Here is a 12,759-nt window from a genome sequence, read left to right as displayed (position 1 = left end):
TATTGGGTTACTTTGTTATTTATTCATCTCTTTATATATATATATATATATATATCTTTATTTATTTTATTAAAATTATTTATTTATTTATTTATTTATTTATTCTGCTTACTCCATTTTTTTGTCTTTTGTTTCGGGGGCCGCCTCCTTATACGCCCACGGAGTGTACATACCTCTCGTACCTAAAAGTATATATATATATATATATATTTATGTTTGTATTTATATTGATATTGTTATTTATCATTTGTAATGTACTATAAATTATACACAATTCACTGTGCATTATATACTGTGCATCATACAACTCACGACATATACATACACATATACATATATATACATATATATATATATGTATACCATTATATATATATATATTATATATATTATATATATATATATATATTATATACATATAGGATACGTATCAGACATAGAAGAGGGCAAAGCATTTATAACATTCTTTTTATTATTCTTCCCCACCTTAAACCATAACTGCTTCATGTTTATTGCATTAAAAGCATGTAAATAAAAGAACAATAAATACTTTAAATTTAAATATCTCTCTAGCCCTCTTACCTGAATGAACAGAGAGAAAAACATCCGGGTAGAAACACGCTGCTGCTTGTCTTGCAATTTTTGTTTCTTTTTCTGTTTTGTTTGTTTGTGCATGCAGCCAAAGATGAGTTTTAATTTTAAAAATATTTAATTATTTTTCATCTTTATTAAATAAACAAACCTGAAAAAGGGCTTCGCCCAGGGAATGTTTCTTCAGTGCTGCTTGTTGGCATCCAGTGTGCTGAATATAATTCAAAATGAATCATTTAAAATGTTTAAATCATTTAAAGCATTAAAAAATATAAACTATTTAATTCAATAAATAATTTCTTCATTAAATCAGTTAATCATTTGTATAATTTGAATCCCTCAATTATTTAATTCATTTAAAGCAATTAAATCATTTAATTCAACTAAAACACCAAATAAATATAAATTATTTGAAGTTTTTAATTCATTTAATCATTTATGTCATTTAAACCATTTATATAGTTTAAATAAGTTAAATAATTTAAATAATTTAATTATTTGAATATTTAATTAAATCATTAAAAGGTTAAGTCGCTTTAAACGTTTAAATAATTCAGATAATCAAAAATAATTTTAATTATTCAAATGAAAAATATAACTCATTAAATTGTTTAATTCATTTAATTTATTTTCATCACTCAATTCGTTTAATTCATTTAAGCCGTTTATATCCCCAAATCTGTTAAATGGTTGAATTCAGTTTAATAATTTAAAAACTAATTTAAATCATTCAACAACTTATTGATTAAATCATCTATTAATTTATTCTTTTATTCTTTTAAGCATTTACATATTTATTTCCTTAAGAGTTTACTCATTAAATGATTTATTTAGTTATTTATTTTAATCAATTTTTCAATGCTTTTACCGTTCCAGTTCCTGTTGAGGTCCACCGCATTCTCGTTAACACGAAGCTGCAATTGTCGTTAAGTCTTTGAATATGTTGCATGCATGCATATGCATGAACATGCATGCATGCAACATGTTGATGCATGCATGCATGTGAGTAGATAGGCAGGAAACTAGACCGACACAAAAATCTCCCTCTTCAACTTTTTTTCTTGAAATTGGGTTTGCATTGACAATTATTTTGAATGAAGTATTATCCAGCACTGCGTCTGCCTTATTGCGAAGTCTGCGCTCCTCTCCGCACAAGACTGAAGGCAGGAATCAGTTGAATGCTTAGGGTTTAGGGTTTAGGGTTTAGAGGTGTCTGCCTCACCCTTTACGAAATGAAGAGCGCTTTCTGCGCTTATGAGTTCTCTAGCGTGTTCGCCTGCTAGAAGGAAGAGACGAGAGATAGGTTTATCTGTTTTACTGATTGAAATAACATCAATAAAGTGCTGCCCATCAAGGGGTTTCCTCTCTATAGACAATCCAGAACAGCTTTCTTCTAGCCTTTCAAGTTCTTCTGATATTTCATCAGTGGAATGATAAAAGAACGGCAATTTCAACTTTTTTGTTTTGAATGCAAAACAGCTGACACCACTCAACGTCATCAAGAAGAAAAAGAATTTGAATGCCATAGTCATTCAAATAAAGCTTTGTGGTGTTCTTAATACTAAAAATACATTTAAAAACAAAATAGACAGCGTCAAAGTAAAGGGAATTCCCCTAAAATTCCTTCGTTGTTGCTGCTGCTGATGTTGCATTCAGATGGTGGAGTGTCTGTACACCTCAAATCAAGCAGAAAACAATGAAGAAATAACAGCATCAGACTGTTATAATAAATCAAATAAAACTGAGATAAACAAACTGTTTTCAGTTGCTAATCATCTAATTAAATAACTGCAGAAAAGAGAAAAAAAGGATTTCAATGCAATACTCATAAATTCAAATAAGCGAACACCCATGGTGCGTTCGCCCAAAGAAAAGTTATAAAATGTTCATCAATTTCTGCAGCTGTTGATAGGAATCTAAATGCTTCTCCTTTTGCTTTTATTTGTTTAGATGAACACCAGCGGTGTCAGTCAAAGAAAATCAGAAAACAATTTTTTTAATGGCGAGAACAAAGAAAAAAAAGAAATATCATATGCTGCTGAGAGATGTTGTAGTCGTAGTGTGTAGAGTCCGCTCCAATTGAACAAATTCAATTCTTTCTTTTTAAATGTAGACGAGAGATATTTAATTAAGCGCATGCATCCACCAAACATATTCGAAAAAGTGCATGCAGCCAGTGCGAGTAGAATAAATGGGTGTGGAATTCTACGTTTAAAGATGTTTAAACTTTTGATTAAAACTTTAAAACAAATGCAATAAAATTCTGCTATTCAATTTAAAAGCTGTCTATAAAAGGTTTTATGTTCGTACACCGTAACATTTGTTTCTCAGCACTCTACGGAGTGCGAGAGAGAATTAACCTAAACATAATTTGTTTTAAACAAAACAGCAACAGCCTGTCCTGTCTTTTATAGACTCCTTTAAAACAGCTATCGAGGCAGAATTGAATAAATTAAATATGACTGACCAACGGAAACCCTAAACCCTAAACCCTAAACCCTAACTCTTCCTTAACAAAGTTGTTTGTTTTGCACAAAGGGCATCAAATAAAAGAAAAAGAAGGGGACAGGGAGTGAGAGGCACCGAAAGGCGCCTGTAAGATCAAACCCTACGAAACCCTAAACCCTAAACCCTCAACGTCTGCTCCTCGCCAGCAGATGATTACTGCAAATGAATGTGCCTCAGCTTGCCGCTTGATGCAGCCTTTCATTCGCACAGGGTTTCCCGTTTAGGGTTTGGCATTTGCGTTTTTCTAGGGTTTAGGGTTCAGAGTTTATTAGGGTTTAGGGTTTAGGATTAGGGTTTAGTTAAGGGTGGCGTATAACGGACTGCTTGCCGCACTGATTGCATGTAGGCATAGCGGCTCTGCATTTTCTGCATACTGCTTTAAATCGATGACTTCTGCAGATTCCAAAGCAGCCTCTTAATTCCTCTCTAACAATATCAAATTTCAGCTGTCTAGGGGGGATCGTACACCCGAAGCAAAGTTCTGTTCTATCGGATGGATGGCCCCTGCAGATTATCTCTGACTCCAAAGGAATCAAGACAGGAGGAGGAGGAGGAGGAGGTGGAGGAGCAGCAGCAGGAACGGCAATGTATGGTGAAGGATACGGTGGAAGCCCCAATAGCTGAGGAGGTCGTTCAATTGAATGCGGCACATACACCACGTTCTTATATATAAGCTGAGGAGGCACGTCTGCAACCAACCCCTCAAACGAACTCCGTGGCTGGCCTAATGCATAAAACACCCGCTGATACTGCTGATGCTGCTGCTGCTGCTGCTCCTGCTGCTGTTGCTGCTGCTGTTGGCGGGTCTGGAGACTCTCCATGACATTCCCCAGCCATTCTCGTGCTGATTCAGCCCAAGTCTTTGGAGGCACTCGGCCGTATATTTGCATCCGTTCAGAAGACGAAGGGCCCACAACGATTCGTTTCTCTGCCCAGGGGCCCCCCATATCAAAAGAAGAGGAAACAGGAGCAGGGGGGGGCCCCATCTCCACAGTAGGAGGATAGACAAACTCGCGCGTCTGAGGAGCGCGATCAGCACCTCCTGCCGCTCCTGCTGCACCTCCTGCTGTTGTTGTTGCTACTGCTGCTGGTGAGGAGGACGCCTTATAGAAATCATTTTGGGGCTCCAACTCAGCAGACCCAAGGTCTGCTGCAGGGGAGGGAAACACGAATTGAGAAGGGATGGCTCTGTCGGCTTCCATCTTCAAATAAATAAATAAATGAGGAAAAGAAAAGAACTAAAGGTGGTGCAAGTTTCACTGTTGAAAAGATACGCCTATGAAAAGTTAAGAAACGCCCAACTTGGGTTTAGTAGAAACACGCACCGAGCAGCCTCCAGCTCGTTGAGGCGACAGGAAGATTCTAACCTGTAGAAGTCTTCAAAATTGAATTCTAAAATAACAAAGTATATTGAAACAAAGAAATGCGGAGGAAAAAGTTGAAATACAGCGACGGTCCGGTCTACGATCTGCGAGCGGCACTCGCGCACAGAAACTCTCGGCTTTCGCTGTGAATAAAGTAGGAAAGCTGAGGAAAACAAGAAGAAATATCAAAACAAATCAAAAATAATGATGAAAGAAAAGAATATTCAAGAAAAGAAGACCTCCACAAAACAACACCAACTGGTTTCCTTGCTTCCGCTGTGCACACACATTGCAGATTCTCGATTGGCCCGCAAGTTGTGTATGTTTGCTGGGAAATCCTGTTCATATTTTCTTCCTTTTTGAATTTATTTTGTTAATTAGGAATTAATACTCTAAAATAACACATGTTTCTTACATTTTATTCATAAGGAGAGCCAATTCCAGACCCCTTTCCCTTCACACACACAGCCGTCTGTACACCTGAAACTCGACTTCCACTGGCACCCACCACCCCTCATAAGCAACAGAAGTTAATATGTATATGCAGCATGGCTCAGTATCGACGTTTTTTATGTTTTTAATATCTAAGTCCCCTCATTATTATTATTGTCGTCGTTGTTGTTACTGCTGTTGTTTCTGTTCAATGGAGATCCACGGAGGCGACGCTGGAGCAGAGCGGGCTCCAATGGTGCGCAGCTGAATAATCTCCAGCAGCAAACACCTGCAATTTTGCCTCTTAGAGCGAAGTTGAGAGCATTTAAAGCTGCATTTTGTTGAATTTTCTGACTTTGCAGCAACTGATAACAACTGACAACAGACAAGTATTGCATTTTCCGTTGGTTTGCTCCCAGTACAGAATGAAGGGTCTAATTAGGGGCCCCCTCGATGCTATCAGAAGAATTTGGTGAGTTGCAATATAGCCTCAATGCATGCTAAAATATAAAGGAAATATTTTCTGTTGCTTTACCCTCGACTTCTTAGGCGGTCGTAACACAGCCACACAACGAGTTGGGGCTGATGCTGCTGAAGGAGATAACTGTTGCTTCTAATACGAGTTGCAGCAGCAGATGTGCTGCTGCTGGGTGTAAGGAAGTTTTGCATGCAAGCACAACCAATCCCTCTTTGCTGCATGCACTAACCCTAAAAACAATTACCAATTATTCTCAACGAGCCTAAAAGGCAGCCTGCAAACAAATAGAAGAGCGTATAAAACTAACCTCCATGGCTGCACTCTGGATTGCAACATGCACGCAAAGATGCATGCAAAGATGCATGCGAAGATGCACGCATAAGTTTTCGTTTGTTTTGTTGTGGCTGCTGAGACGGGTGTTGTACGTTCATGCATGCTTCTTGATAGTAAGATTTTGGGTTTGCTGCAGCAGCAGCAGCAGTTGCTGCTGAAGAAGCAACTGCAGCAGCAGCAGCAACTGTTGCTACTATTACAATCAATATTACCATTATTATTATTGTCAAAATATTATTATTATTATCATTATTATTATTACTATTATTACTTTACTATTATTATCATGCTAAAAGAGCAATTCATAATTTGTTTCAGCCCACTGTGTTGCTAATAAAGAAAAGACAAAGGAGTCAATTAGCTGCGTATACACCCCAACATATCGATGTAGCAAAATGGAAGAAAATAATGCATAAAACAACACCCGGTAAATAAACAAAATGCTGCAATTAAATAAAGCCTTTGTCTTCTAAAGACGCAATAAACAAAGCACAAGAACAAACAAATAACAAAGCCGCAGCAACAAGGTAATGCAGACAGCAGCAAACAAAAAAATAAAAATAATTACTTCTTCTATTTTGTCCTACTCGCTAATCTCGCCTATCCTCCCCAGCGTATTGTTAATTAGCTGCAGCTGCAGCAACACCTGCAGAAGCAGCAGCTGTTGCAGCAACAGCTACAGCAGCAGCAGCTGCTGCATCAGCAACACTTGCAGCAGCAGCAGCAACAGCCGTAGCTACTGCTGCAGCAACTGCAGCAGCAGCTGCTGGTGCAGCAACAGCTGCATTTACAGCAGCAGCAGGAGCCTTCAAACGCTTACAACGCAGATAGGGAGAGACACCCTAGTTTGCTGCTGCAGCAGCTGCTGCTGCATGTACTATGCATGTAGAAAAGATGTATTTAATGATTCGTTCGAAGTTGAAGACACCGCACGCAAACCAAGAGCTCGGCTCAGCTGTATGTGCTGCATGCAGAGGCAGAGACGCTGCTATATTAAATAAGAGGTTTCTGCGGCGTTAATGGACTGAAATTAGTGCAAATCTCGCAATTAATAATATTAATAAGTATAATTAATACATATTGTTCAAATTAAAAGAAAAAATCCACACAGAAACGGCAACAGAAGCAACCGCTGCTGTTGCTGCTGCCGCTGCAGCAGCAGCAACAGCAGAACACCAAATGAAGAAGACAACAAACAATATTTAGGTGTATATGGGGCTTTAATATAAATAATATTTTGTTTTTATTATTCTTTTTTGTTGTTTTGTTTTTATTTTGTCTTGTGTTTTGCTTTGAGGAAGCAGAAGATCAGCAATAGCTGCATTTTTGCTTCTTTGGTGTTATATCTTAGTTGCTGCTGCAGCAGCAGCAACAACTACAGCAGCAGCAGCGCAGCACTCTCTATTTATTTTTTTCTGTCCTTGTTTGTTTATTTGTCTTTTATTCAACAACAAAGACACAAAACATGAAAACACATTTATTCCCTTCTGGCGCTGCTGCTCTGCTGCTCTTAGCTGCTGCAGTGCAGCAGCTCCTGCTGCAGCAGCCAGCTGCAGTCGCAGCTGCAGCAGCAGCTGCAGCACAACCCACAGATCCTCATGAGGGGGCTCCATCACAGGGGGCCCCTGGGGGCCCCTCAGCAGCCTCGCTGAGCGCTGGAGACGGTAAGACGGGGGCCCTATAAGCAAGCTATCACTGCCACCTGTCTAGCAGCAGCAGCAGCAGCTGCTGCTGCTGCAGCTGCTGCTCCGTCAGCTGCTGAACCTGCTGCTGCAGCTGCAGCAGCACGTACTGCTGCTACAGCTGCTGCTCCATCAGCTTCTGTACATGCTGCTGGTGTATCTACTACTACTGCTACAGCAGCAGCAGCAGCAGCAGCTACTGCTGCTGCTGCTGAGGCCCCTTGTTGGGTGTTTGTATGCATGCTTTTCTTTGTATTTGCTGCGTCGTTTGTTGTTTGTTGTTTTTGTTTTTCGTCTCTTTTGTTGATTTGTTTGGTGGGGCCCTCCTTTTAGTTTTATGTTTTGCATGCATCGCCATATGCATGCATGCAAATATGTTGTTATGCAATATATATTATATATATATGTATATATGTATATATATATCTCTACGTCTCTATCTAATATCTGTATATCTATATATCTAGATATCTAGATATCTATATCGACATCTATTTGTATTAAATAAATAAATAAATAAATAAATAAATATATATATATATATATACGAGGTGTATGTACAGCACAACAAAAGGATTTTCATTGTTTGTTTGTTGCAGAAGAAGAGACAGAGTTCGAAGAGACAGATGATTTGCTGCTGCTGCCGCAGGCCTTCGGCATTAGCAGCAAACTGTCTCCTGCTGCTGCAGCAACGGGGTGTACGTACACCGCTTTGCTGCCGCCACTCAACACCTAAACCCTAAACCCTAAACCCTAACTACACAGATACAAACGCAGCAACAATGCCTCTTCTTCAAAAGCAACAGCAGCAACAGCAGCAGCAGCAGCAGTAACAGCAAACAAAGGAGTATAAGCAGCGTTTTGGGGTGTATATACACACACAAAGCAGAACTGCTTTTTTCTGCTGCTGTTGTTGCTGGGTGGTGTTGCTGCTGCTGTTGTTGCTGCTGCTGCATTATTTGCTGCAGCTGATGCTTCATTATTTGCTGCTACTGTTGCTGCCTTTATGTCTGCTGCAGCAGCAGGAGATACCCCGGCTGCAGCAGCTCCCGGTGCAGCAGCAGCCTCAGCAGCAAGTCCCTCAGCAGCAGCAGCTGCTGCTGCCGCTGCAGCAGCAGCAGCAAAGCAGCAGCAAAAGGGAGACAGTTTAGGGGGGCTGCATGCAGTGTGGGGCTTCCTCACAGCTTATTATATTATTGATGCTGCTGCTGCTGTTCTATTTGCTGCTGTTGTTGCTGCTGCAATACTCGGGAAGCGAAGAAACACAAAAATCGCAATCCGCTGGTAGGTCTATCTTTTTAATTAATTTATTCTTTATATTTTTATTATTATTTATTTATTATTATTTATTTATTATTTATTTATTATTATTTATTTATTATTATTTATTTATTATTATTTATTTATTAGTTTTATTTGCTTAGTTTTGTTTGTTTATTTTTATTTGTTTTTGTTTGTTTATTTTTGTTTGTAATTTTGTTGTTTGTTTTATTTGTTTATTTTTACCTCCTTTTGTTTATTTTTATTTATTTTTGCTTTTTTATTGCTCTGTTTCTTTTTGCTAGTTTTTATGCACTTGCTGCTGCTGCTGCTGGATATATGTTGCTTTTGCTGCTGCTGCACTTGCTTCTGCTGCTGCTGGATATATGTTGCTTTTGCTGCTGCTGCATGTTCTGCTGCTGCTGCATTTTCTGCTGCTGCTGCATTTTGCTGCTGCTGCTGCTGCATTTTGCTGCTGCTGCATTTTGCTGCTGCTGCTGCTGCATTTTGCTGCTGCCGCTGCTGCATTTTGCTGCTGCTGCTGCTGCATTTTGCTGCTGCTGCAGGTTACAAGAAGTGCAAGAGTTGCTGCGCATGCAGTTTGCTGAGGTTGGGGCTGCAGCAGGAGGAGTTTTTACTGCTTTGTCTTTCAGCGACTTTGAATTATTTGCTTCTGGCAGACGCAACTGCGATTGCATGCTTCTTACTCTCAATGTAAAACAAACGCATTCTTGCTGCTGATGCCGCTGCTGCTGCTGCTGCTGCTGCTGCTGCTGCTGTTGGTGCTGCATGTTGATGCTGATGATGCGCTTTACTCTCGGTGTAATACCAACGCATTCTTGCTGCTGCTGCTGCTGCTGCTTTTGATGATGCTGCTGATACTGCTGCTGTTGCTGCTGCTGCTACGATTCCTGGCATTTTGCTGCAGTTGCTGCTGCAGTTGCTGCTGCAGTTGCTGCTGCAGTTGCTGCTGCAGTTGCTGCTGCAGTTGCTGCTAGCTGAGGCGTCTTGCTTCTGCATAATATCCATGCGTTTGCTGCTGCTGCTGCATTTGCTGCTCTTTTTGCTCCTTTCATTCCCCTCCTTTTGCTGCTTTTGCTGCTGCTGCTGCTGCTGCTTTTGCTGCTGCTGCTGCTGCTGCTGCTGCAGTGCGTGCCTCGTCAGGATCTGTGGAGGGGTGTTTTGCTGCGGGGTTTAGTTGGTGGAGGCGAAGATGCTGCAACAATTGAAGTGCTGCTGCCTCCAGCTGGCGAAGCATTTATTGTTGCAGTCTGTAGAAAAGAAGAACAAAGAAATACGCTCGAGAACCACTGGGATATCGTCAGCTTCTGCTGCTGCTGCTGCTGCTGCTTGTCTTGCTGCTGCTGCTTGTCTTGCTGCTGCTTGACGTGCTGTTGCTGCTGCGTGTCGTCGTCCTGCTGCTGATTCTCCTGCTGCTGTTGGTGGTGCTGAAACTGTAGTGCTCCTGCTGCTGCTGCTTGTGTATGGGTGTGGCTGCCCTTCTGTTGCTGCTGCTGCTGCTGCTGCTTCTGTTGTTGCTGCTATTGCTGCTGCTTACTTTGTTGCTGTTGGTGCTTTTACTGCCGTTCATGTTTCTGCTGCCTCTCATGCTGCTTTCTTCTGTTGCTGCTGCTGCAGGCGGAGTTTTGCAAGTTGCGCAGCAGCAGCAGCAGCAGCAATTTGCTGCCTTCTGGTTTGGTGTTATTCTCTGATACGAACGAAGCAGCAGAGAAGCTGCTAGAGACTCCAGGAGTATTAAAGTTGCTGCAGCAGCTGGCACCACACCTCAAGTGTATGTACACCTCAGATCTATGCACAAACACCAACCCCACACTTGCCCCTACTATTGCTGCGCTGTACGGAACAGCAGCAGCAGCACCAAACAAACCGTACGTTATTGCTGCTGAGCTTGCTGCTGCACTTGCTGCTGCTTCTGTACTTGCTGCTGCTGCTGCTGCTGTTGCACTTGATGTGCCTGCTGCTGCTGATGCGTTTGCTGCTGTTGCTGCTGCTGCTGATGCGTTTGCTGCTGTTGATGCGTTTGCTGCTGTTGCTGCTGCTGCTGATGCGTTTGCTGCTTTGCTTGCTCCTGCTTTGCTTGTTTTTCTCCTTGCTTCTTTGGCTGCGCTTGCTTCTGCTGCTTCTGCTGCTGCTGTTGCCGCTGCGATGGAGCCTTTGGGGGTGACTATTCCTTGGTGTTGCTGCTGCTGCTGCTGCTGCTGCTGCTGCTGCTGCTGCTGCTCGTGTTCTTCTTTTCAGGAAGCGGGTGTTGCGGCTGACGTATTATTTACCAGAAGGCGACGCAAACGTCGACGCAAGGTAAGACTCTTGCTGCTGCTGCTGCTGCTGCTGCTGCTGGTGCTACTGCAGTAACAGCAACAGTAGGAGCAGCAACAGCAACAGCAATAGCAATAGAACCAACAGCAACGGCAACACCAGCAGCATCAGCGACAGTTGTAGTAGTTAATAGTGTCTTTGGGTGAACCGCAGCAGCAGCATCAGCAGCAGCAGCATCAGCAGCAGCAGCATCAGCAGCAACAGCAACAGCAGCAGCAGCAGCAGCAGCAGCAGCTGCTGCTGCTGCTGATGCAACAGCCTCTGTTTTTCCTTCTGTACAGTTAGAGGGCCTCAATTATTTTTGTTTGTTTGTTTTTCTGTTAGCACAATATTAATTTGTTTATTATTTGTATTTGTATATTTCTTCTCTCTTCTTATGCATGCGGAGTTATCTTTATATACACTTTATCTTTATAATATACTTTATCTTTTGTTGTTTTTGTTTATTTTTATTTGCTTTCTTTACTTTTATTTTTTTATTTTCAGGCTGCCGATTGCATTTGCCTGCAAATTAATCGACGCGATATCCACTCTCAAACTCAGCGATGCTGTAAGTGTATATACACCTCAAATATATATATATATAATATAATAATATATATTTATATATATAATATATATATACCTCAGGTGTATATACAACTGCATCGGCCCCTGCTGCTGCAACGGCAGCAACAGCAACAGCAACAGCAGCAGCAGCAACAGCAGCAGCAGCAGCAGCGTTTTGCTGTTTGATGTTTTTTTTGTTTTGCAGTGTATTGAGTCGACCCGTCGCATGCGTCTGGCGTATGAAAAGGAAGAACATAAAAAAAGAAGAAAGGAGCAAGAAGAGGTGCGAGTGTATACTCAACTAAAATAAATAAATAAATAAATAAATGAATAAATATATATATATATATATATATTTATTATTAAGTTTTATGTTATTGTATATATGATTTATTATACAATTTTATATTGTTATTAAAGTTTTTTGATATGCTACTGTGTTGTTATATTTATTATATTGTGCATGCATGCTTTTACTGTCTTCTTGTTGCATGCATGCATGCGTGCACGACGGCACGCATGCATGTATGCATGCATTTATAATTGTTTGTTTGGTGCATGCATGCATGCATGCATTAATGCATGCAGGAGGCTATTCGGCGTCGCATTGAAAAGAAGCAAGAAGAAGAAAATGCATTAAAAAAAATGCCTCCAGAAGAAAGGCGAAAAATTGAAGAGGCGAGAGAAGCGAGAGAAAGAAGAAGGGGTCAAAGACAAGCAGTTAAAGTATAAACAACCCTAAACCCTAAACCCTAAACCCTAAACCCTAACGGGGTCGCTTTTCTTGCTGCTTTCAGCTACGTAGTGGCATTTCTGTATACACCTGAAACTGTATGCATGCATGCATGCATGCATGCATGCATGCATGTGTCTGCTTGCATGCATTAATGTATCCATTTGCATGCATTAATGTATCTGTCTGCATGCATTAATGTATCTATTTGCATGCATGCATGCATGCATTAGTGTATCTATTTGCATACATGCATGCATGTGTCTGTTTGCATGCATTAATGTATCTGTTTGCATGCATGCATGCATTAATGTCTCTATTAGCATGCATGCAATTTCTTTTTTATTATTTTGTGCTGCTGTCTTTTGATGTTTTAGGTGGTGCGCGTTTAAAAAATAAATTTCTTTTCAGGGATTACAGCGAGATAATTATTTTCATCTCGCGGTTTGGGGTGGATGTACAGCTCAGCAATATATATATATATATATATAT

The 12,759-nt window shown here is 40.7% G+C and overlaps 2 protein-coding genes across 2 annotated transcripts; one reads left to right on the top strand and one right to left on the bottom strand.

Annotated features, from left to right (window-relative positions):
• Window positions 1–3,133: 3,133 nt before the first annotated feature.
• On the bottom strand, window positions 3,134–4,301 carry EAH_00052840 (hypothetical protein, conserved; the record flags this gene model as incomplete). The annotated part of the gene is made up of 2 exons (XM_013391113.1): window positions 3,134–3,184; window positions 3,474–4,301. 2 exons carry the CDS (start codon window positions 4,299–4,301, stop codon window positions 3,134–3,136), a joined length of 879 nt encoding a protein of 292 aa, XP_013246567.1.
• A 2,870-nt stretch (window positions 4,302–7,171) lies between these two features.
• On the top strand, window positions 7,172–12,659 carry EAH_00052830 (hypothetical protein, conserved; the record flags this gene model as incomplete). Its single annotated transcript, XM_013391112.1, has 9 exons — window positions 7,172–7,370; window positions 8,357–8,672; window positions 9,215–9,362; window positions 9,798–9,968; window positions 10,287–10,537; window positions 10,908–10,967; window positions 11,472–11,535; window positions 11,740–11,817; window positions 12,645–12,659. 9 exons carry the CDS (start codon window positions 7,172–7,174, stop codon window positions 12,657–12,659), a joined length of 1,302 nt encoding a protein of 433 aa, XP_013246566.1.
• Between the last annotated feature and the right edge of the window lie 100 nt (window positions 12,660–12,759).

The sequence above is a fragment of the Eimeria acervulina genome, genomic scaffold, assembly GCF_000499425.1.
Source record: "Eimeria acervulina Houghton genomic scaffold, Eah_scaff956, whole genome shotgun sequence".
NCBI classification, from domain to species: Eukaryota; Apicomplexa; class Conoidasida; order Eucoccidiorida; family Eimeriidae; genus Eimeria; species Eimeria acervulina.
Note: the sequence above shows the minus strand (reverse complement) of the source record. Positions and strands in the feature narration are given on the sequence as shown.